This window comes from Epinephelus lanceolatus, chromosome 20 (assembly GCF_041903045.1).
Source record: "Epinephelus lanceolatus isolate andai-2023 chromosome 20, ASM4190304v1, whole genome shotgun sequence".
NCBI lineage: Eukaryota > Metazoa > Chordata > Actinopteri > Perciformes > Serranidae > Epinephelus > Epinephelus lanceolatus.
The window spans coordinates 38,423,962-38,449,892 of record NC_135753.1 but is presented as its reverse complement, the minus strand read 5'-3'; the positions used below and the strand labels follow the sequence as shown (position 1 = coordinate 38,449,892).

Genomic DNA, 25,931 nt, shown 5'->3' with positions numbered 1-25,931 from the left:
ATTGGGAGGTCGGCGGTGAGATCTCCAGCTCCTCTCGTTTGTATGTTGAAGTATCCTTTGGCAAGATACTGTCATAACACCTGTCAGAAATGCTGCACACACCTGACAGACTGAACTGTGGGCACATTTAACGCCCTCTGAGAGGACAGATTAAGACCTGAGACAAACACGTCACATGCAGGTGTCCTGCTGACTGAGGGACAACACACATGTTAGAAGTGTCGTCTGTTACAGGAGGTCTGCAGTGTTTGCTCCACTGTGACTTTGGTGTCCTGAGACAGTGTCTCCTGTCCTCTGTCAGATAATGTCCGGCTCTAGTTTGGAGAACGTGAGACAGTGTCTCCTGTCCTCTGTCAGATAATGTCCCGCTCTAGTCTGGAGGATGTGAGACAGCGTCTCCTGTCCTCTGTCAGATAATGTCCGGCTCTAGTTTGGAGAACGTGAGACAGTGTCTCCTGTCCTCTGTCAGATAATGTCCCGCTCTAGTCTGGAGGACGTGAGACAGTGTCTCCTGTCCTCTGTCAGATAATGTCCCGCTCTAGTCTGGAGGACGTGAGACAGTGTCTCCTGTCCTCTGTCAGATAATGTCCCGCTCTAGTTTGGAGAACGTGAGACAGTGTCTCCTGTCCTCTGTCAGATAATGTCCCGCTCTAGTTTGGAGAACGTGAGACAGTGTCTCCTGTCCTCTGTCAGATAATGTCCCGCTCTAGTCTGGAGGACGTGAGACAGTGTCTCCTGTCCTCTGTCAGATAATGTCCCGCTCTAGTCTGGAGGACGTGAGACAGTGTCTCCTGTCCTCTGTCAGATAATGTCCCGCTCTAGTCTGGAGGACGTGAGACAGTGTCTCCTGTCCTCTGTCAGATAATGTCCCGCTCTAGTCTGGAGGACGTGAGACAGTGTCTCCTGTCCTCTGTCAGATAATGTCCCGCTCTAGTCTGGAGGACGTGAGACAGTGTCTCCTGTCCTCTGTCAGATAATGTCCCGCTCTAGTCTGGAGGACGTGAGACAGGTCTGATCATGTGAGTTCGTCTAAATTGTGTGTTGAACATTGTTTATTGACGAGTGTGTCCTCTCCTGGTGAGGAGCTGTATCATTCAGGGAACTCAGATAAAACCAGTAAAATCAGCTCCTGCATTGTTTCCCTCGCTTTAATTTCTGCTGTTGCCATGGTCACACAGCAAGTCGAAAAAGTTGAACCATATCTGTGTCTGATTTGTGCCTCTAACCCAGTACAATGGAAGCAAGTGGAGTTGTGTGTGTGTGGCCCAGAGCAGTGAGTAAATGAATGTTGAGAGTTGTAAAGTGTCCTCTCTGTTCCTGATGTTCCTGCAGAATTTTAGAGCATTTGTTCCTTTTTTCACTACCTGTCATTTTACAGCTCTGTGACAGCGCCAGCCGTGGCCAGAGGCGTTATGTTTTCAGGTCGGTCGTCTGTTCGTCATTGCATACATTCGTCCCATTCTCATACACAAGACATCTGTAGAACATGGACTCAAGGATGAACTGATGAATCTGGTGGTCAAAGGTCAGAAGTCAGATATTAAATACTGGCATACATCAAATAAATATCAGCTGCTTCATAAAAAAAGGAAAGACAAAAGACTACAACCACAGTGTAGAGATACTGAAGTCATTAATTCAACATTCAGTCACAGTCCGCTGGGATCAGAGGGAGAGATTAAAACATCAGGCTGTCAGAGTGTGTGTGCTCCCAATGTTTGTTGTTTGTTCAGTAGGAATCTTAAACGGTCACTGTGAACAACTATGAACTCTGTGTGTGTGTGTGTGTGTGTGTGTGTGTGTGTGTGTGTGTGTAGCCTAATGGTTGCCTCAGCAGTCGAGCAGTGACTGTGGGACTCCTCATAGGCTGAGCAGGACGGTGACAGATGGACCTATAGGTCTACAGAGGACTCCACTGTGTTCACACACTCACCACTGCTTACATGGACTGCTCTCTGATTGGCTGGATATGGAGCCTCATTTCTGCATGAATGGTCCCGTGTGTGTGTTTGTGTGTGTGTGTGTGTGTGTGCATGTGTGTGTGTGTGTGTGTGTGTGTAACAATAAGCACATTGCATATGTGTAGAAATTAGTGCATCTGTGTGTGCAAAAATTACGTGTAGCATTGCTGCTATCCACCTTTCATATGTATATGCACATATATATATACATATATATATATATATATGTATATATATATGTATATATATATATATATATATATAGATGTGCATATATATGTGTGTGTGTGTGTGTGTGTGAAATAAAAGCTGACGGTTATATACATTTGCTTATTTACAATATCGAGAAAATCAATGCAACTGGACTGGGAGACTTTTTACACATACTTAAAATAACAAAATGGTTTCAAAGTTTAATGATAACTAATGACTAGTCCATAGCCATTGGTAGCTTTGTCACCTTCTACCTATGCCAGTCCTCAATGCCTATATGCAGTTTCACATAGATTGACCACGTCAGTGAGTAGAAAAACGTGGGACAGACAGAATGACTGACTGACAGAATGACACACTGACAGTTTCTGTGATTATGTACAGCATACCATACCATGACTTAGTCATACCAAACATTAGAAACAACACCAACATTGGTCCACAGGGGGAGCCACAGCGATCGGTCGCATTTTAGCCATTTTGAAGCATTTTTCTGTTGTTATAGCGCCACCCAGTTGCCAATTAGAGTTAAATTTCTCCAGTCACCTTGAGGCGTCCTGTTCTACATATCTACCAAGTTTAGTCAAAATCCATATGGCGGTTAGGCCTAGATAAGAAATGAGCTCTCTAGCGCCCCCATTTTGTTTGATGGGGTCAATAATGGAGGGGTCCCCTCAGATTATGTGTGGTCATATGCCTACAAAGTTGCGTGGTGATGGGTGAAACCCTTGAGATGTTATACACCTTTATGTGATGAGCCACGCCCTCCGCAATATTCATTGCCTTATAGAAGCTCAGTTTTAGTAAGTTTTCCAACTTTTGCCAAGAGGGAACTTTAGATATTGGTCCCTAGATTATGTTCACCCAGTTTCATGCAGATCGCTCAAACTTCCTAGGAAGAGATCCATTTGAAGTGTTTTTCAAAAAATTCAAAATGGCGGAAAATCTATATGAGCGGAAGTTATGGGTTCTTGAGGCAAATGTGTTCCTCATGAGGAGAGGCATCTCTGTGCAAAGTTTCATGTCTCTACCACATACGGGGCATGAGATATGCCCATTCAAAGTTTGACATTTCAATGGGTTGCTATAGCGCCCCCCTTTGGCCAATTGATGTAATATTGCTTCATTGGCATCCTCCCATGACCCTCTACCACTGTGCCAAATTTCACATGGATTGACCAAGTCAGTGAGGAGAAAAACGTGGAACAGACACACACACACACACACACAGAGTTTTCATCAGTATATAGTAAGATTATTACCTTGCTTTCGCCCTGTTCAGTTGCACTCTCACAAAAAAGCTCATGTGAATATATTCCATATTTTTTTTTATGTTTTATTACCACTGAAATGTGAAAACATAAGTGTTGCTTGTGTTTTTCTGTGAGACCAGTGTTCCCACACACCCAGGAAAACCTTTTTTCCCCTAAATGGTCATATAAAAGACAAATTTTCCCCACATGTAGAACCAATGGAGGAACAATGAGCTGTTCTGGCACTGTGTTTAATGTGCAGCAGATTACCATCAGGCTGATGTATGGAGTGTCACCAGTGTCACAGGCTGCAAACGTCTTTTTGGCCAGCGTCCATTAAGCGGCTGCAGCTGAACGTTAAAGGTCTGTTCAGCGACAGCAGCACTGAAATTCATTACACTGTCACATTCTCACGTATATGACAATAATCATGGCTGTTCCTAAACAGTAGAAATCTTGAGACAGTATTAATAGATGTGTCTGCTGACAGACGTGTCGTTCTTCACACGTTCTGCACTCCACACATCTCCCTCATGATGAATGTGTTTCCAGGCGTGTGGCTTTATTTACTCTGATGGTGTGGCAACACTTCAACACATTTATTACCTTTCAACAAAACAAGCAAGACATCATTTGAAACCTGATTCCAGTTTGATAGTTTTTCTTTTTGATGAGTCTTCAGCCATGTTAGCAGTGTGGCTGTATGTATAACACAGAGATCACACCATAGAGCTGCTATGAAGTCCCTTCTTTACAGAACCAAATAACAGCTGCATTATTCCACTCCTGTGTGTGGTCTTACACAGCATGCTGGCATCATGAAAAAGAGGCGTGACATATAACGCTACAGTGTCAGCCTCTCGTGGGACATATCGTCAGCAGCGCATTATGAAGAATAATAGGGGTAGGAGCTCCTGGACCTCATTGTTTTCCCAATTTGCAGAGATTTTTGGCTTCTGCTCTTCTTCTTTGAGTTAGCTGCTAACTGCTAACATCACACCCATGTTGTCCCTTTTACATAGATGCTGTTTCAGCGCTGTTGCTACTTGCTCTGATATTTATGTTAGGTGGATTGTAATGGCTTTGGTGATCCTTTGACTTTGTATCAGGTCGTAGCGGTATTGGATGGAAACGCTCATCAACATTTTCTTTTCCCAGTATTCTGTAAATTTGGTTAAAATCTGTGCTCCACAAACCTGGCTACTGCTAGCATGTTAGCATGTTTATGTTAGCGCTTAGCTCAAGAAAACAGCTGCGCCTAGAAGCAGAGCTGCAAGCATGACTGTAGTCTCTTTTATCTTAGGTTTTACAATGATGCTCTCAGCAGAAACCACAACTAACAATGATTTTCATGAAGAAACTGAGCATAGTGTTAGTTCAGGCAGGACACAATGTCAAGCTCAGCTCACATCCCAGCTACATCAGCTGATCTCAAGCAGCCCAATCAACTGATGGATCAGCTGATTGATGAAGGGAGTCAGCTGATAGATCACATGATTCCTTTCTCTGCAACCAATTGGCTAATCTCATTCAGGGCGCCCTATTTAAACTGCTCTGACCTGCCTACTGTTGCTGCTTCCTCTGCAAGCTGCTTTGCAACCTGCCTCCACCCCAGCTCCTCCTTTTCATGCTGTGTCTGACTTATCAATGTCATTTCTGTTTGTCATTGCTGCTGCTCTGTTCTGCTCTCCCTGCCTTGGGCTTTACATGTAGGCACATGGAAGGGCAGAATGGTGTACTCTCTCTGCCTTAGGCGTTGCACATAGGCAAACAGAAGGACAGAGAGTTGTGGTCTCTCTGCCATAGGCTTTCTGTGTAGGCCAGAGGAAAAGAAGAGAGGCCCCAGAACAGAGCCACACCGTCAAATCAATACTGCAAATGGAAATTAAGGTTTCTCTGACCAAAACACTGTTTTGTTGATGATCATCTGTTTTCTGCTCAGTCCCCTGGTGTATACTCATGAGAAAGAAGCACATCATTTCCTACATATTTAAAAAACATCCTGGAAATGTTTTTGTTTTTGAGGTATTACTGTAATCGTGACCTTAACACCAGGCTTGATGGTACACAGTACAGCTGTCAGTCTGATAAGACTAGATTCATAATGTGTGCGAACTGTATTTAACCACTTTTTGATGATTCTATTATGCAGGAAGGATGCATCATTAGAAGTGTTTGAGCATGAAGCCAGCAGCATATAGATTTGGCCTAGTTAGTAATAAAATGGGGAGTGATGACGGAGTGACACAGTAATGGCAGCCATTACTCAGAGCTGTCAGCGTGTACCCACCTGACTCCACACACCCTCTGCATCTCCATCTCCATCTGTCTCTCTGTCGCAATCCGTTTCTCTGTCTCCTCTGACAGCCTTCACTTATGGGTTTCAGTGTGGCAGTGAAGCACATAAATGCATCTCCGGTGTTGGAGAAAAAAGCAGAAAGAGAGAGAGAGAGTGTGGAGTATGAAATAAGATGAGGCTTCAGTGATCCATGTGGGGAAACGGGGTCGCCGCAGCAATAGTAGGAAAAATAGATAAAGAAAAAGAAAATATAAATAAGTACAGAGCCAGCGGTGGGTACTGAACATTACACAACCGTTTCAGCATGTCAGGAAACGGGAATGTATGAAGAGTTATGACAGAGTTATGAAGGAGTGCAAACAGCAAGAGAACACAGCGAGACAAAAAAGTACCTTTTGAAAGTGCGGCAAAAAATGGAGATAGAAATGAAGCATATGTGATATTGACTGAGGGAAGAACTATAGGGTTACAAAGTCATTCCTGCAGCTCTCAAAACCAGCTTCAATATTAATATGACCCTATGTTTTATAGGTTTACTTCAGTATTTTTTAACCTCTGTCCTATTCTCCCATGTTTTTGTGTCTAATTAACTAATGGGAACGACAGTTTTTGAAGTAGGTCTTAGAGTGAGCGCAAGATTATTTTCTTGGACAAAACGTGTATAATAGATGTTTGTTGCCATAGAGCTTATTTTCTGCAACAATCCCAAGTCCAATGGAAAAATCCCATCGGCTTTTTGATGAGGGAACCAGGGCAGCGCTAACACCCAATTTCCACATACTCCGCGCCGTGGATCTGGAGCGACTGACGGCGCGTACCCTCGCCTACTGGATGCGTTTTTGGGGTGCACGGCGTGGTGGGAACTGCGAAATCACGCCATAAAAAGCAATTGATAGAGTGTGAGCCAGACCAAAACAATAGTTCATTTAGAAGGAGAAAGACAGAAAACAACTTGAGATCGCCTTGCTGTTCACATCAATTGGTCATTTGGTGCGATCTGAGCTACGTGGCTTGACGTGCAATGGATGCGCAGTCGCTGAAAAATAGACCTGGCGTGTATCTCCGATGAAGCAGAGCGCCGTGGCGCTTCTGGGACGCTCCAGAGACACTGCGTGGCGCTCGCTGTGGAAATGAAGCTATTCACTAGAATGGGAGCGTAGCTGCTACGCAATGCGCTGCGCAGCACAGACGAGTATGTGGAAATTGGGGGTAACTTCCATGACAGCCTACAGAAAAATGTCATCGTTGCAGCGCTGTATTGGCTTCAAAGCCCGGTGCCATCCCTGGGGGCTTGCTCGAACTAGAAATTGTACTTCTGTGTTCTTTGCTCTTGCCTTAGACTTTCTATGCAGGCGCATGGAAGGGCAGGGAGGTTTGCTTTTTCTGCCTTTCCTCGTATGTGTTTGGAAGGGCAGAGGTGCCACCAGAACAAATATAATACTGCAACTGCAAACAAAGTTTTCTTTGACTAAAGTGGTAACTGACTGAAATATGAGCTCTCTTGTTGCCAGCCGGTCGCCATATTGTTTCCTGGGATAAAACAGCCAAGCTCGGATCACGTCACTCATCAGTGGGAGTGTTTAATGGTTTGATGCAGCGCAGTGCATTCTGGTTTTGGAGTACCGTACTACCCATAGAGTCCAACAGATGGCTCCTGTCTGTGGTAATAGAACTAGGGTTACAACATTGTAACCTTACCTCTTGAGCAAAAGCAAATGCCACAGCCTTCTTTTTCCTGTCCTCTCTGATCATGTAGCACCAACTTGAAAAGTATTAGTGTCTCTGCAGCAGTGAAATACTTCTTTAAAGTCATGTAAAGTATCTGTGCACTGCACACCGCTGCCTACCAGCAATAACTTGCAAGCTGTTACAGATGCACAGCACAGAGGACCTTGCTTCACCTCGGTCCGTTAACTTCAGTCCAAATCGATGGATGAGACATCATGCAGCTTCTGCTCATTCACTTTTATGTATCGACTCATTTCTCTGATGAAATATGGGCTGCGTTCAGAGAGCATCAGCCTCTGCAAACGGTCCAGACACATATGACGTCTGTAGCTCTCTGTCCCCCCCTCTCCTTTCATTCTCTCCTCCTGCTTTTCTCAGTCTGCTGCTGAACTGGTTAAACACATGTCTCGCTGCCGTGTCCAGTTAACACACACACACACACACACACACACACACACACATATATAAAGATGGAAGGAGCTGTCAATCCTCCTGTTTGCTTACAAGTCCCTCTAATCTGTCTTTTTCACACACACACACACACACACACACACACACACACACAGACATAGAAAGGGGGTTAGCCAAGCCTCCTCATCTCTTTCATGCTTACACACCCTCACACACCCGCTGGCGATCTCTCTGCCTCTCCTCTCCTCTCCTCTCTCTTCCCTCCCTCTCTCTCTCTCTCTCTCTCACACACACAGTCTGTAGTCGCAGCAGCAGCAGTGAGCAGAGGAAGCCAGGGCAAGCGAGCCTCCACCACGATCAGAGAGCGGCTCATCGCGTGCAGCCGAGCCGTCATGAGCCGGTCAGCGGGAGTCGGTGCCGCCGGGGAGGAGGAGGAGGCCGGGTAGGAGGAAGAGGGGGAGAGAGACAGAGAGAGAAAAGGCTTTGTTCTAATTAAATGTCTCTTGCTCTCTGTCTGCATCATGCTGTACTTCCAGCTGGTGATCATGGCCGGGACCGTCATGCTGGCCTACTACTTCGAGTACACCGACACCTTCAGCGTGCACGTGCAGGGCTTTTTCTGCTACGACACCACGTACACTAAGCCCTACCTGGGACCGGAGGACAGCAGCGCCGTCCCGCCCGTCCTGCTCTACGCCCTGGTGGCCGGGCTGCCCACGCTGCTGGTGAGTGAACACTTCGTCTGCAAACTTCACCCATCAGACCTGCAGGTTCACCCATCAGTGATGTCACTTAACGCTCATGTCATTCCTGTCAGATACTCAAACAGAAGCTGAATTCATTCTGCTTTTGCTTCTTCTCTGGACTGTTACCACACCATGATTACTGTAGCACTGAAACACGAGTTGATTAATCAATAAGTCAACCGACAAATTGCCAACAATTTGAATAATTGATTCATTATTCAGGTCATTTGTCAGCCATTCACACCCGATAGTCTGTGGCTGTGCTGCTTTTCTGTTTGATCTCAGAGATACTGAAAATCTGTGGTTTTGCGACTGGACAAAATAAAACATTTATAGTCGCTCACATGAGCTTCATTATCACATTTCTGGCGTGGCATAGAGCAGTTACTAAGTTAATAAAAAAATAAGAATTATCTGTCAGTTACTGCCCCAGATTATTGCACTGAAACACACAAGAAATCAAATTAGGACTTAAGAAATGTGTTTTTCTTCAGGGCACAGCCCACATGTAGATTACTGCTGACAGGATCAAACACAGAACATCATAAACATCATGTGTGAAACCTGCCCGCTTCATCTGATGAGCTGCCACCAGACTAAAGAGTTTCCTGAGTGGCTGTGATGTCATCGTCTTATTTTTCTGTAATTAAGATCGCATCTTCTTATAGATCACTGCTGACATTAGAAATGACAAATTTAAAATGACACACACAGGCAGCCATCACTCAGTGCACAGGATTAAAAGTGAGAGCTACCTGCTTATCTGTATTGATCTGAAGTCTTCTGAGTGCACCGACGAGGGTGACTGATGGTCAGTCTGATGAATTATTAGCTGTCACCTCGGGGGGCTGAGGGGGGGGGGTATTGTATATGTGACTAATTCTGAGATGATGATTCAGCCGTCACGATGATGACTTGTGACTTTGGCCTGATCTTTGCCCCATGATAGAAAGTCGAAAATTACAAGATCAGAATTCAAATGGCATTTAGACACTGAGTTGCCGTCACTCAGTGACAAAGATCAAATGTGACACCGACCTGTTCGTCTGTACTCAGCTGAGAGCAGCCAAGAAAGATAACTAATGATCAGTCTGAGGACCAGCTAGTTCCTGTCTGTGAGTCAATATTGATCCGGAGTGATTTCTGGAACTTTTAAAGTTGCATTAATTGTTTTTGGCCACTTGGGGGGAACACAGCAACCACAGCATCAACATGCTATCACCTTAAGTTGAAATGTTGATACACCCAGCAGACACAGAGCAACGTTAGCATTCATTAGGAGAAGTGTTTGTGTCGCACTCTGTTTTTGGTCTCCACCATCTACTGAGAAACATATCTGTCTCTGTAGCTGCTAAATGTTCCACTGTGCTCTGCAGCTAGTCTCTGACTGTGTCTGCTGTTCAGTACGGTGGCTTTATCAGAGCTTCGTCCCAGAAAACAGGTTGATGAGACCGGAGCTAGCAAGAGGCACGCTAACTTTCCGTTTTTTTTTTTTCTTGCCTGAATCAGTTTGTTCACTCTCTCATCTGTGATTGCAGCGCAGGTGTAACTCTTCCTTTTTTTTCTTCTCAGCAGCAGTTTGAGTTTCAGTCACATGGTGGAGAATAGGGTTGCAATGGTATGAGATTTTTTCACGGTATGATAATCGTATGTTTCAAGTATCACAGTATTACACTATTACAGAATTATTATTATTTTTATGGGTCAAAATGGCCCTTAAAGGAGTGAAAACAGAGGTGTTACTTTTGGTTGAACAAACGTTTCGTGACTATAATTGAAACTTGAAACTATTTTTTAAATGATTGTTTGTGTGAAAGGTCTCCCTTCTGATAAAAACTTAAAAAAAGTCGACGTTCTCCGTCCAGTTGCATGTTTTTCAATATCGTAAATAAGCAAATGCACTTTTAATATCACAGTATACCTTAAAACAGGTATACTACTGTAACCCCAGTGGATAATTGATTGATTGGTGGATAAGAGGAGCAGCTGTTTGAGAGTGAAAGAAACATTTAGACCCAGTTTTCCCCCTCGTAGGGTAGACATATTGGCAGAACCCTTTTAGTTTAAACAGACCGAGGTGACCTTCTGCAACAGGAGGGGCTGTTGATGACTTGTGGGAGGAGCTGTTGATGACGCTGCACGTGCGAGCCACTGGCGGTGGATAAACAGGAAACAGCTGATAGCAGGAATTAGCGAGCAGCTAGTAGCAAGAGGGAAACACAAACCTGACAGACACTGTAAAGATGAGCAACTGGGGAGACAAGGAATTGTGCGCCCTCCTTGTCCTCGCAAACCAAGAGGCCATTAACCGTCAGATGACGGGGACGGAGAAGAACGGGCCGACTTATGAGAGAATCACCGAAGGACTGACCAGCCGCGGCTTCCCTCCCACGTCACTGTTTACGTCACACGCTGAGCTACACATTTTGTTACTTGCTCACGCCCCCCATTGCCCCGAAAAAGGCACATTCTGTATAAACAAAAGTAGGTAGGCGGCATTTTGCTGCACTCCCCGATTTTGTTTTTATACTGCCAATGCTGAAAAAACACTGATTGGACTTTCCTGCAAATTTGCACAATTCCTGTTTAAAAAGGGCTAATGTGATTTCTGTTTGTCATTGATGCTGCTCTGTTCTGTTCCCGGGGGGGGGGGGGTTTTTGCTGCTCTCAGGCTTTCCTTGTATGCACATGGAAGGGCAGAGAGGTGTGTTCTCTCCGCCTTAGGCTTAGGAAAAGCAGAGAGGCCCCAGAACAGAGCCATACCTCCAAATATAATGCAAATGGAAATAAAGTTTTCTCTGATTAAGTTGACTAGGTCACTTCACAGAGTTTTCCCTTTCTTACCTGGACACAAGCTTTAAGTGTAAAACACACGTGTGTGTGGTGGAAATGTGGGTTTGCTTTGTTTTTTATTGTCCGATTAAGTCCATCATTAGCTTTCTCTTGATTCAGACTGTAATGCAGCACAAAAACATTCAAGTGTTTTAGGGGAAGTTTTTTTTCAGTGTCCTGCTGAATCCAGACAGACTCCTGCAGAAAGTTCAGTCCAGTCAGCTACAGTGCTGAATACATAACTGCTTTTACTGCGGCTGTACACTGACGTCTGTGAACACTTAGTACAATAGGATGTGTAAGTTGGTTTTTGCTCTTGATTATAAAATAAATCTGGTGAAGAGAGGTTGCTCTTAAAATTTGGAGGTTTGGCAGAGAGAGACAGAGAGTACGGACAGAAGTGTAGACGTTATACAAGAACTCTCTTTGATCGTGAATCCCAGTGTTACTGTACAATTCTCTGGTTTATCAGTGAACTGTATGAAGAACACTGCAGACTGGAGTGTGTACTCACAGTGACTCATGAACAGGTCCAGCGCAGGTCTAAAGCACATCAGCAGGCCTGTGAGAACTGAACTGAAATCACATTCAGTAACTACTATTTTTATTTTGTGATTTTTTTTTTCGTGTTTTTGATGCAGCAGCAAAGATTTTGCCGTGATGGCCCACCACACCACACCACACCACACCACACCACACCACACCACACCACACCATTGCCAGCAGAAACACTGAGTATCTTGTTGAAATGTTGTGCTAATGGGCTCACAGACTGTTTGGACGTCTCCAAGCCCGCTGCCATTATGGCTCATGTTTGTGCAGCAGTGCAAAGTGCTAAATTGCTGGGTGAAGTGGAATACGAATTGGAGGATGTTGTTATTAATAATCACTCTGAAACAACTGTGCCAATCACAGCGAAGCGCGACAGTAAGAGCTCGACAAATGGAAAGACACTTGTTCTGGAAATCATATTGTCGTTTGGGTGGTGCAGAGCAGCGCGGCATGAACACACAGCACCACTAATCTGCAGCCAGAGGCACAAGGTGTGGGTTTTTATTTCATTTGTACGATGATGAGAGAAATAAATGATGAGAATTGTGGATGAAGCATTCAACAGTATGCCAAATATTACTGCATCTCACGTCCTGGGTGCCTATAGTTAAAAATGGTGGTGCACGATTAGTGACAGGCAAGGTTTCATTTCAACCTCGTGTGGGGGGCACAGATAAAGTCAGGGTCTGGAAATACTGAGCGTCCAACACTTCATTTCCTGCATTCTGGTTGTTGTTTTGCACCAGTTTATGGTGGAAATATCTTTATTTATGTAAAGACAAGCACAACATACAGGCGACAGGTGAAAATTGAAAATATAATGGAATATAAGGCAGTGAGACTCTCTGGGATTCTGTTTTGCTTTCAAATATTTGTTCAACTTTCCTCATTTCATATCTCAGCTGAGTCAACACACATGTAGACATGATTTACTCTTCAGTCCTCTGTTGTGTCTTTTGTTCAGGGGAAATTGCCTCCTTAGATCTGCATTTGCCACCTATTCACATCAATAATACATAAAATGATTTTAAATCATTCATAGGGTGAACTCTCACTTCTCCTCATGTTCAAAACTTTCTGCACATTCAAGACACGGCCAACATATCTGTGTTCTCTGAGAAGATGAGAATTAAGTTGTATTTTGATCAGAGAAAGTCGTTATATTATGAGAATGAAGTTGTAATTTATTGATCGGCCGATAGTCTGCTGTGCATTATGTTACTCAGATGGTTTGACAGACACAGAGCTGTTCTCTCTGGATGTGACGAAGTTCAGGGATCTACATCAGAGGTGGAAAACACAATCTAACACTTGTGATCAGGCATCAGACTCATCATCGTGTGGCTTATTGTCCATACAGATGTTAACTTAAGTGCAGCTCACAGCCACTTGAGTAGTAACTGTGTGGAGACAGTCCCTAAACAGAGCAGGACAGAGACACAGAGCTTCAGGTCAGAGGGCAGACACCACACTGCAGTCCAGACTTTTTACAAGTCAAAATAACTGGAGGCTAACAGATACACTGACAAGACACCAACCGACAACAACCTTTGAGTCATGTCCTGCCTCCTGCATCACCTGCCTCAACCAAACAGAGTCTTTCCAGTAGGTGAGAACATGTCTGACACAAGACAAAAATAAAACAAGGAGCAAAGGACAATGCATAGGTATGTAATTTAAAGCAGATGACTAAGACATTTACTGCCAAATCGTACAGCGGTAGTTCAGACAGGACACCATGTCAAGCCTCCAACAGCCCAATCAACTGATGGAGCAGCTGATAGATCACATGATTCCTTTCTCTGCAACCAATTGGCAAATCCCATTCAGGGCGCCCTATTTAAGCTGCTCTGTCCTGCCTACTGTTGCTGCTTCCTCTGCAAGCTGCTTTGCAACCTGCCTCCACCCCAGCTCCTCCTTTTCATGCTGTGTCTGACTTATCAATGTCATTTCTGTTTGTCATTGATGCTGCTCTGTTCTGTTCCCGGGGGTCTTTGCTGCTGCTCTCCCTGCCTTAGGCTTTTTATGGAGGCGCATGGAAGGGCAGAAAGGTGTACTCTCTCTAGCTTAGGCTTTTCTGTGTAGGCTAGGAAAGGCAGAGGGGCCCCAGAACAGAGCCATGCCGACAAACATTATGCTGAAATGGAAATAAAGTTTTCTTTGACAAAAGTGATTCTGACTGAATCATATTTATATATAAGTGCTGTTAGCGGCTGTATGTAAAAAAAAGTGCATAGTTCGCACCCCAAACGGTATTGGACTAACATACAGTAGACATGTCTGGAAAGGGGAGACTTGTTGGTACCCACAGAACCCTCGCCAAAATTTAGCCTAAATTCGGAGCGTTATTTAACCCCTTTCCTGAGAAGCAAGCAAACATGGTTGGTCTTCTAGTTTAATATGGTACTAGTATCGTCACAGTAGATTTAAAACTCAACCATCAATAACCTCTGATGGACAGGTGATGGACAGGTGATGGACAGGCGGCAGCGAAAATAGCAGCACAAGATTAACATGATTTTAAAAAATTAGAAGCGCTATGTTTGGGTGTTAATCACATCATGATATATAATTAGATAAATGAATAAATAATAAACACAAGTGAAAAGTATGCATTAAACAAGAGTAGAAAAGAGGCTGTGTTGTAATTGGGGCCAAGAGAGCTAAAGCATGTGTGTGTGTATGTGCACGTGTGTACATGGAATGGAGCTAAGCCACGCGTTTGTCTTTAAGTGCCTTTAATGTACTGAAGAAATCTTTTCCATTTGAAAAAATACTATTGAATCCTGCCCAGCAGAGAGAAAGATTCCCGTCATATACCACCACCCTAGTAAACAGATTATGCCAGTCTGTGACTGATGGCGTGTGAGTGGACTTCCATTATTGGACGAGCAGTCTTTTACCCAACATGACAGTGGTCTGGACACATTCAGTATAGATACAAGAAGTGTGTATGTTACAGTGAAAATGTACCCCAGCAGAAATAAACGAATACAGTAGGGGACTTCTTGACAGACAGTTCTCTGGGAACAATCACGAACAATCATGAATCCAAAAGTCCCGTACTGTGGGGCAACCCAATAGGACACAGTGCACTAAGGCGTCAACCATTAGGCAGTAATTCTACTTCTGTTTCCCATACAGTTCTCAGGGAACTGATAGTGCTGTAACTCTGTGATAGCATTGATGGTATGGTCATACTCCATCACCCTGGCATAGGTTGAGAAAATACAAGAGGGGTCTCTGCATTTTGGTGTGCTGTATGTGTGAAAGGCAACTCCAGATGTCCAGACCTGATGAGTAAATGGCTCCTCTTGCACTCCACCCCCGTTTTGTAGCAAAAACGCCTAAAATGACATTCCCAGACTAAAATGACTGTAGCTTCTGAACCGCTCTGACTACATGCATGCATGAGGTCTTGCCAGAAAGAAAACTCTCTGAAGTTTCTTGTGAAAGTGTCAGAAACACTCTAGGTGATACAGAGACAGAGTAATGGGCCTCTGAAGTCAGTACAAAATTGAAGATTTTGCCTAAAATAAAATAAAAAATGTGTTTCAGAATGAATAACTGTCTGTGGCTTCATCTGAGCAGGTAAATGACACTGTGGGGCTGTAGGCACACTATCAATGAACACTTGTTTCAGATTTGAAGAAGACTGCTCAAAGTATGACCATTCTACAGTGTTTTTACCATGAAAAGATCCAGGCGGAGCTCCAAATGACAAGTCGGTCACTCGGCTTCAAAACAGTCCTATCAGTGATCAAACAACACTCAGCCAGCTTCAAACATTGTACCTTATTGAAATCAGGTGTGATTATGATAGCTGATGTTGTTTATGACACAGAAACACCATAAAATATCACCAAATAAAGCCATATGAAACGTGAAAGTTATGATCCCACTTTCTAGACGGTATATCTCAGCCAAAAATAGTGGTAGGAGTGAGACTCTTACCTTTTATAAAACAGCTACATGCCTGATAACAGCTCCATATAAAATCGCGAGTACTTTTCCTGTTGAAAAATGTCATGACATGACTTGTCTCCACTCATCACGATTTTGGACTTTGTGTGTTTAGGCTGCTCTGGTGCGAAATACAGAATAAATAAAAGAAAAACGATGTTATGTTTGAAAAGTCGAGAGCTTCCTGAATCTGGCAATACCAAACATCACATGGTTTGATGACGTAGTGCGCCTGGGAGATACCATTTAACAGAGGAGGGGGGGGGGGGGGGGGGGGGGGGGCGAGGACGTTGGCGTCCTGGCGGAGTTAGAGAGGTTAAATGAGGACAGGAAGTGTAATTTTTAATTAATATAATACACCTGAAGTGGACAGATATAACTTTTTTTGATCCAAAGTTGTATGATCAAACAGTATCTATGCAGAGACACACATTTGCTCCCCCAGGTCTAATAATGAAGGTGCAGCTGCTCCTCTGTCTCCCATCATAAATGGTGATATTTTGCAAAATGTGACACAGTTCCAGTTTAAAGTGTAAAGGAGGCCATGACACGCAGGGTTAATGAGCACATACACAACAGAATACTGAGGTGTGTGTGGCTGTTCTGTAGCAGCCTGGTCTCGTGTGCAGGTGATATAATGAAGGTAAACACAGTGGACGGCAGTGTGTCATGGCACTGCGCTGTGACGCGGCACATATCAACATGTGTCCTGCTGCCTTCAGAAGCTGTTCATTCAGTGTGAAGCAGCTGTGAACAACAGACGCTGGAAGAGGGACTCATAGCAATTAATATATAAATACAGAATGTTTTACACACACTCCTGCTTAAACTATTTAAGCTTTGTATGCTGCTTTGATTGCATCTGCTGGCTGGAGAGACTTTAATTAAAACAGTTGATTTACATTTGGAGCATTATTCTCTTATTGCTTTATATTTGCTCCTTGTTGAAGAAAAAACATCAAAATATCAGCAAAGTGGTGTCAGAAACAGATGTGGTTTAAAGATGGCTGTTTTCAGTGCAGCATCAACAAAGACACATATTCCACCAAAATACATACATACAATAGAACCAACAGCAAATAGCCTAGCTTGTTATTAGAGATGGTCATTTATCAGAAACTGATGAGCTCCCTCCAGTTACCTGACACCTTATTTTGGTTTTTGCAGTATATCAGAAGCTATTTCATAGATCAGTGGTTCCCAACTGGTGGATCATGGTCCCAAAGTGGGTCGCAGGCCCATTCTGAAAGGACCAAAAGTGACTCTGAAACATGTCCGGTTTGTAAAAACTCAATTTATCTTTAAATACCGTGAATTTCTGGTGCAGACCTCTTATTTTAAAGTGCTGCTTCCTGCAGTAGAGTGAGTAACAAACAGACAGCTAATTAACAGAGACAGCAAACTGGCTCGACAACATGGCCAAACGCAAGTACAATGCTGAATATGTTAAACTGTGTGGACCTTGAAGTAATGACCAGGAAATAAATAGAAACACGGCGTCCAAAGAAAGTTCAGCTCACAATGGCAGCACTGTGCCTCCTGCAGCCAGTTAGCACGCCTCTGTTGTTGGCTTCAAATCCAAAATGATGTCATAGTGATGCTGTTTCCCTGAGAGACTAACTGCCATGTCTCCTCGTGTCACTAGGGGTGTGCGATATGGACAAAAAATAATATCATGATATTTGGGGGGATTTTGACGATAACGATAATTAGACGATATTATTTTAAATACGTGTTTTTAACAGCCTGAGTTATAGCTCATTAATTGTTTCTCATGGATGATATTAATGGACACAGTGTTTTAAAGGAAAAATGTTCTTAACATTTCTTGCTGCTTTTTTACCTGCTCTCTCTGTTTGACTCTGGTGACGGCCTTTTGTAGCGTCAATTCTGGGTCCATTTGCAACTGTTCAGATAGGCGTTTGTCCCGCAGACTCACCACAAGCCTGTCCCTCACCACCTCATCATGTAGAGCCCCGCCAGGCAGTGCAGCGCCGTAATGAAACTGTCGGCCGTCTCGCCCGTTTCTTGATGCCGCTGATTAAACTTTACTGTCTCAAAGATCACATTCCTGCGATTCTCTTCTGCTTGCTTCTCCAATCCAGAAGCAGTGCGGAATCTGTCGAAGCGTTTAATCCATTTAGGCCAGTCTTCAGCCTTGAAGGTGAACTTTTCCGGCGGGGAGACTTGAAACTGTGCCATGTTGCCGCTTCGTTTAGCTAACTGTGGCTAGGCTAGGTAGCTCCGTAGATCCGTAGACCTACAACTAGACACTTTTGCGTGTCACTATATGCAGACTAAGTCACTAGTACTGTCGCTCGTGTCTGACTTTACATCTGACACCATGTTCAGTTATTTATTGGTATAACCGCAAACCACTCATGAACCACGCAGGCTTCAGGTACTTCACCACCCCTGTTAATTGTTCCCCTGCAACACAATACAGCATGACCTTAGTTCCCACCTGGGACCTATCACTACAGTTGACCCACGTCTTCCAAAGCTGCTGGAGCATCCGTGGGCGGTGTTGCCATGTTGTCTCGCTAATGTTTGTCTAGCAGCAGGCTGACCTGCCAGAAAGGTGCCAGTGAGAGATCATGTGACCACCTAGGCGTACAGCGGCGTGCTGCTGCACGCAAGTTATGTAACTCTTGTTCGGTGAATGTGTGGGGTTTCAACCTGGTTTCAACGTGTGTTTTCAGTTGTTTTTGTGAAGTACTTTGCATACTCGATAACGTAAATTTGCACATCGTTAAAACAACAATGACGATATTATCGTTAACGATATATATCGCCCACCCCTACTTGTCACCCCAAAAAAACACATGAACTTTCCTTTAAATAAGCACAATGTGTACCTCTCTTCCCCCTCCTACCTCTACTGGAGTTTGATCTCCTTCATGTCACTGACACTGGCCTCAGCTCAGCAGTAAACTACACACATCCTGTCAGACACTAGTGGCTCAGTTTATAAACATAATATTATGTTAATCAGGCTGTCATACTGTTTATAACTAATGCAATATGAGATGGATTTAGCACCGTAGGCTGCTGATGTAGGCCCCTCTTTCATTTACCAGAACTTGTCTTAATGACAGTTCAATCAGGAGAGACAGAAGCATGAAGTGAAGATAATGTTAAACACAGAATATGAGTGAACAGATTAACAGATGATTTGTGCTGATTAAGATTTGACAAAAGTCGTTGGCGCTCAGACACCAGAGGGAGACTGTTGTGATCGAGTGACATCTGAGCAAGAGCAAGATAAATCCCCCCATGGACTCCAGACACTAATGGAGGCGGTGGAGGCTGCTGACTTTGAGGTTGCTGACTGATGAGGCTGATGAATGAAGACTGGACGGTGATGGGGAGGTGGGGGGGGGGGGGGGGGGGGGGTGTGCATATTTAAAATGAGTAGCAGTAAGATGATAGGCTGACAGACAAGGTGTGTTGCTTTGCCATTGGTTGATTGTGAATCAGCTGCAGAACAGCTCAAATTGCAGCCTCGAACACTGACAGCTAGAGATAGTGAGTGAGCCTGTGTGCAAGGACTGAATGACAGGGTGAGGTGGAAAGTTACAGCCTAAGCATGAAAAGTCTTCATTTGCTGGCTCAGCTGGAACATGTCAGCCAGTGCAACAGTGTGGCTCATAGTTTTAATAGTTTCTGCAATAACAATGGAGATGTATGGCACAGAGGAAGAAGATATATCAGGCTTTACACTCACAGTATTTGTTAGTTGAGGAAAATAGAAAACCACCAGACTCATCCTTTAAAATACAGCTTCTTCAAAATCTGCATGGAAGCTAAAAATGAATGAAAAAAATGTTCAGTGTCAAAAATTCAGACTGTAAAACCTTTGCACACAGACTGTTTCAGTAAACATGAATTGAGTGAATAGCAAACTGCTTTATTTGCACGTTTGAAATCATTTATTAGAGGTCATAAAGAGTGTTGACCAGCTTATATCTGTGTTCATTTTGAACGTGTTTCTCCAAACAAATGGACCAGTTGAACTGTTTCTGTGAAGTAAAAATTAGTGATAGCTGTTAAATAAATATAGTGGAGTAAAAATTACAGTATTTCCCTCTGAGCAGTGGCAGCCAGCCAATAAAGAGCAAAACTGCCATAAAGCTTTATCCAGAGTCAGCATGCTTTATAAATTATTATTGCATATTTGAAATGAGCAAATGAAGTAGTGTTTACGTTTTAGGCATTTTAACATGATGATGAAAGATACCAGAGTTATACAGCATGAAATTAACCATTAAAATGAGTGTGTTTTGTATTCTCCGGCTGGCTCCACCTCAGCCACAGTACACACACATTCAGCACTGGCTTCCTCCTGGTCCCCGCCTCCATCTACGACAAGTCAGTGGGTGGAACAAGGTGAGAAGCTCTGGGTCATATGACCAAGTGTTGTGGCCTGCTGGTGCTCCCCCTTTCTGGTCATAAGTGATTGGCTGAGTAGCCAAGTTTGTTGTGGTCATTGATTGGTCTTTAGAAGATTAAAGGGTTCTTTAAGTGGTTCTAGTGATCCTTTAGAGGGTTTAAGGGTTCTTAAAGTGGTTCTAGTGGTCTTTTAGAAGGTTTTAGTGTTCCTCAAGTGGTTCTAGTGGTCCTTTAGAGGGTTTAAGGGTTCTTCAAGTGGTTCTAATGGTCCTTTAGAAGGTTTAAGGGCTCTTCAAGTGGTTCTAGTGATCCTTTAGAGTGTTTAAGGGCTCTTCAAGTGGTTCTAGTGATCCTTTAGAAGGTTTAGGGGTTTTCAAGTGGTTCTAGTGGTCCTTAAGAGGGTTTAAGGGCTCTTCAAGTGTTTCTACTTAGTGGTCCTTAAGAAGGTTTAAGGGTTCTTAAAGTGGTTCTAGTGGTCTTTTAGAAGGTTTTAGTGTTCCTCAAGTGGTTCTAGTGGTCCTTTAGAGGGTTTAAGGGTTCTTCAAGTGGTTCTAATGGTCCTTTAGAAGGTTTAAGGGCTCTTCAAGTGGTTCTAGTGATCCTTTAGAGTGTTTAAGGGCTCTTCAAGTGGTTCTAGTGATCCTTTAGAAGGTTTAGGGGTTTTCAAGTGGTTCTAGTGGTCCTTAAGAGGGTTTAAGGGCTCTTCAAGTGTTTCTACTTAGTGGTCCTTAAGAAGGTTTAAGGGTTCTTAAAGTGGTTCTAGTGGTCTTTTAGAAGGTTTTAGTGTTCCTCAAGTGGTTCTAGTGGTCCTTAAGAAGGTTTAAGGGTTCTTAAAGTGGTTCTAGTGGTCTTTTAGAAGGTTTTAGTGTTCCTCAAGTGGTTCTAGTGGTCCTTTAGAGGGTTTAAGGGTTCTTCAAGTGGTTCTAATGGTCCTTTAGAAGGTTTAAGGGCTCTTCAAGTGGTTCTAGTGATCCTTTAGAGTGTTTAAGGGCTCTTCAAGTGGTTCTAATGATCCTTTAGAAGGTTTAGGGGTTTTCAAGTGGTTCTAGTGGTCCTTAAGAGGGTTTAAGGGCTCTTCAAGTGTTTCTACTTAGTGGTCCTTAAGAAGGTTTAAGGGTTCTTAAAGTGGTTCTAGTGGTCTTTTAGAAGGTTTTAGTGTTCCTCAAGTGGTTCTAGTGGTCCTTTAGAGGGTTTAAGGGTTCTTCAAGTGGTTCTAATGGTCCTTTAGAAGGTTTAAGGGCTCTTCAAGTGGTTCTAGTGATCCTTTAGAGTGTTTAAGGGCTCTTCAAGTGGTTCTAGTGATCCTTTAGAAGGTTTAGGGGTTTTCAAGTGGTTCTAGTGGTCCTTAAGAGGGTTTAAGGGCTCTTCAAGTGTTTCTACTTAGTGGTCCTTAAGAAGGTTTAAGGGTTCTTAAAGTGGTTCTAGTGGTCTTTTAGAAGGTTTTAGTGTTCCTCAAGTGGTTCTAGTGGTCCTTTAGAGGGTTTAAGGGTTCTTAAAGTGGTTCTAGTGGTCTTTTATAAGGTTTTAGTGTTCCTCAAGTGGTTCTAGTGGTCCTTTAGAGGGTTTAAGGGTTCTTCAAGTGGTTCTAGTGGTCCTTTAGAAGGTTTAAGGGTTCTTCAAGTGATTCTAGTGGTCCTTTAGAGGGTTTAAGGGTTCTTAAAGTGGTTCTAGTGGTCTTTTATAAGGTTTTAGTGTTCCTCAAGTGGTTCTAGTGGTCCTTTAGAGGGTTTAAGGGTTCTTCAAGTGGTTCTAGTGGTCCTTTGGAAGGTTTAAGGGCTCTTCAAGTGGTTCTAGTGATCCTTTAGAGTGTTTAAGGGCTCTTCAAGTGGTTCTAGTGATCCTTTAGAAGGTTAAAGGGCTCTTCAAGTGGTTCTAGTGATCCTTAAGAGGGTTTAAGGGCTCTTCAAGTGTTTCTACTTAGTGGTCCTTAAGAAGGTTTAAGGGTTCTTAAAGTGGTTCTAGTGGTCTTTTAGAAGGTTTTAGTGTTCCTCAAGTGGTTCTAGTGGTCCTTTAGAGGGTTTAAGGGTTCTTAAAGTGGTTCTAGTGGTCTTTTATAAGGTTTTAGTGTTCCTCAAGTGGTTCTAGTGGTCCTTTAGAGGGTTTAAGGGTTCTTCAAGTGGTTCTAGTGGTCCTTTAGAAGGTTTAAGGGTTCTTCAAGTGATTCTAGTGGTCCTTTAGAAGGTTTAAGGGCTCTTCAAGTGGTTCTAGTGGTCCTTTAGATGGTTTAAGGGCTCTTCAAGTGGTTCTAATGATCCTTAAGAGGGTTTAAGGGCTCTTCAAGTGTTTCTACGTAGTGGTCCTTTGGAAGGTTTAAGGGCTCTTCAAGTGGTTCTAGTGGTCCTTTAGAGGGTTTAAGGGCTCTTCAAGTGGTTCTAATGATCCTTAAGAGGGTTTAAGGGCTCTTCAAGCGTTTCTACGTAGTGGTCCTTCAGAAGGTTTAAGGGCTCTTCAAGTGTTTCTTCGTAGTGGTCCTTTGGAAGGTTTAAGTGAACCACCCACTGTACCGCTGAAGCAACGTTAATAATAACCAGCCACCACTGCCTCTGAGATGTAGTAAATTAGAAGTGTAAAGAGGAATAGGTGCCATAAATTTGTACTTAAGAGCAGCACTTGAGTAAATATGACTTGCTAACGTTGACAAAGTGACTGGCTGAATTCCTGGCCAGCTCTGCACAAACCTGATCTACCTACTCAGCACAGTTTTCACACTGCAGCAGTTGACACACATGATAATCAGGTCATTGACATACACTCATTCTAACTACAGTTTACACACACACTGCCTGTCACCTCAGCTCTTTACATCTGCTTATCCAAAAACTGGATACAGCCACCCAGTGAAGCAAAGTTATCCTCCATATGCATCTGCAGATTTTGTTTCCTTCCAACTTTCCTCTCAACGTGGATCTCATCCTTTCCCCCGGTGTCATTAAAAGCCTTTTTATAACACTTGACGCATCCTTGTTCCTGTACGTTCCCCTCGGCTCAGAGAAGCCCTGAGCTGTGTAAGTATTTGCTTTCAGAATCCACATGTAAATGAGTGATACTCATGATTGACAGCTTGGAAGTCATAGAATATTCTGTGTAACCGATTTTATTCCCAGCTGAGGTCGGGCTGCTTCAGAGGCAGATGTGAAAGGACACGCGGGCTAGATTGGGTAGGAAACTCAACTGACTTTTTTGAAGTCACTTGTCAGTTGTGGCAGCTCAGACTGGTCGAGTGAGTGTCTGTGGTTTGAGTCCAGGCCACTCAGTTTACATGGAAGTGTAACACGGGATGATTTTCCAGAAGACAAAAGAACATTCTCTGTAACTTTGCTCTGTGATGTTACAGTCCTGCTTTAGATCGATTGTTCTGATGACTTGACCCCTCTTATTTACACATGTCCAGAGTGTCCAGGGTGTTTTTGTGCTGCGGATCCACCCTTCCGTCTTCCTCTTGGTGTGCATAGAAAGATTTTTGTGCACACTGGGTGAGTAGATAATGGCTGAATTTTCATTTTTGGGTGCACTATCCCTTTAATCAGGCTTTAGGTGCCATGACTGGGTTGTATCCACTGTGTGTGAATCAATACGTTTTTCCTGAAGTAGGATGCAGATGCAAATGTAAGTAAAATCTCCAGATACAAACAGAAATTAAAGTGAGCAGCAAACCTTTTGATTTGTCAGTGATCACAACAGCCAAGTCCAACAAGGTGGTGCGGGGCAAATCATGGACGTATGAGTGGGAGCGATGGACTCTTTTTCTGTTAGTAAACACTATGATGTTTTTTGGTGGGCGGATCAGCTCCAGAATGTAATGGGTTCCTCCTCGAGCCACTCTACACCCTCCAAAAACTGTCATGAAGATCAAGCCAGTAGTTTCTCCGTAATCCTGCTGACAAACAGACAAACAAGTGCACACACCGAGCTGAATACACGACCCCCTTGGCCGAGCTAATAAATAGTGCTCACCTCATTCTTACACACTGAAAGACGCATTATTCCCCTGGTGTTCAAAATAACTGCTTCAGCAGCTTCCAGGACAAATTGAGGAACAACGCAGAGATAAAATCACAATTAGCTGTAATGACAGAGTGGTTCTGGAATAAATATGGGATTATTACAGGCTGCTTAATATACATGAGGTAGATGGATATGACGGTATATACAGAGATGTTGTATGTTAAACATGTAACAGAACAGTGAGGACAAACAAATAGAACGACAGATGTCTAATGACCCACATCATCCAGCATGTGAGTGGTGAAGAAGACAACAGGGTGTCCATATAGTTTATTAGCTCAACTCTGTGAAGACAACAAAAGCAGTGTGTTGCAGCTCACTGGCTCCCACTGTTCCCAGTAAAATATTGTCTTTCCAAGAATAAAAGTGCCATCCATATGGATGTGCATCTGCACAGCAGAGAGTTTGGCAGAACGCCTCAGCCTGCAGCAGCCATCCACTGAGAGGAAAATCCATCTGAACGCTTTGTGACACGGTTTAACAACGCAAGTAATGACAGTCTGCAATGAATTCCTCGCCCTAGTTGGGTTTTTTTTCCTGTTTTGTTGATGTGTAGTAGGGTTGGGCCAGTGCTAAGATTTTAAAACTGGTTGATATTAAGCCAAACACTGGTTCTGATTGGTATATTAAATGTTAGCACCAGGGTCTTTTCAAACATCAGACACCCTCGCTCAGGCGACTCAACGGATTGCATCCCAGCAGCAGTTGACCGCGAGGCCTCCCTCTTCAGCTCAGGCCACCTAGTGGCACTCTGAGGCATTGATGATAGATTTGATGGCCTTCTTCTTACGCTGGAATTCCACTGGATGCGTGTCCGTTGCTGAACGGCTGCGCTGGTTATCCGCTGCGTGCTCCGCCGTCCGTCAACACCCACCGACTGCGTTTGCTGTGCGGAGCGGTGCAGCTCCGCCGGACAGCGGGAGTCATGAGGACCCACGAGATCTCGTGAATTCACGCATAATCTCGTGATATAACAAGATGTTGTTTCTATAAACAGAACCACAAAACCAGAGGAGTAGTAGGAAGACATCTGGGTGCACCTCCATGATTAACATCTCCTCGTCCATGGTGTCAACGGGGTGAAATGACGCCTGAAAACCTCTGACCTGTTGACTTCAGGCCTGCCTCTGCCCATTATGACGTTTTCAAGGTGTAGTGCAGGGAAATATGATCCGCCGTGAACACTGTGTATTTTATTTTGAAAATTAACTGGATGTTTTATTTTGTTTCTGTGCACGACTTCCTGCCCCTTCTGCTCTGTGCTGAATTGCTGCGTTGTGCTCCGGCGTCCGGCAAAAATAGAAGTCCTGCATATCTGTTGCGGAGGGCATTGACTAGAATTGAAACGTAGCGGCTCCGCTGCAGTTCTGGAGCACAGACACGACCAACACGCATCTGGTGGAATCTGGGGGTTAGCCAGCCCCATTATCCCCAGTTTGGTAGTGACTCTGCAGAGTGACTGGCCGGCATAGCCCGGATATCCCACCTCATTCGGCTCACAGCGGGTGTTCCAGCTCTGCCTGCTGCACTGCTCTGTTGGCTCCTGGTTCTTTGCATGTTTTCACTCTTGGGATGT

At 43.9% G+C, this 25,931-nt stretch overlaps 1 protein-coding gene across 2 annotated transcripts in view; it reads left to right on the top strand.

Annotated features, from left to right (window-relative positions):
- Positions 1-25,931, top strand: part of plppr5b (phospholipid phosphatase related 5b) — a 175,148-nt gene that overhangs the window by 48,792 nt on the left and 100,425 nt on the right. The window contains exon 3 of one of the 2 annotated variants that reach the window (XM_033638552.2): positions 8,402-8,590. In XM_033638552.2, the coding sequence (XP_033494443.1) occupies positions 8,402-8,590 (189 nt within the window). Of the gene's footprint in view, positions 1-8,189; positions 8,591-25,931 lie in introns of those variants that run through there. The other variant, XM_033638553.2, reaches the window with a different exon arrangement.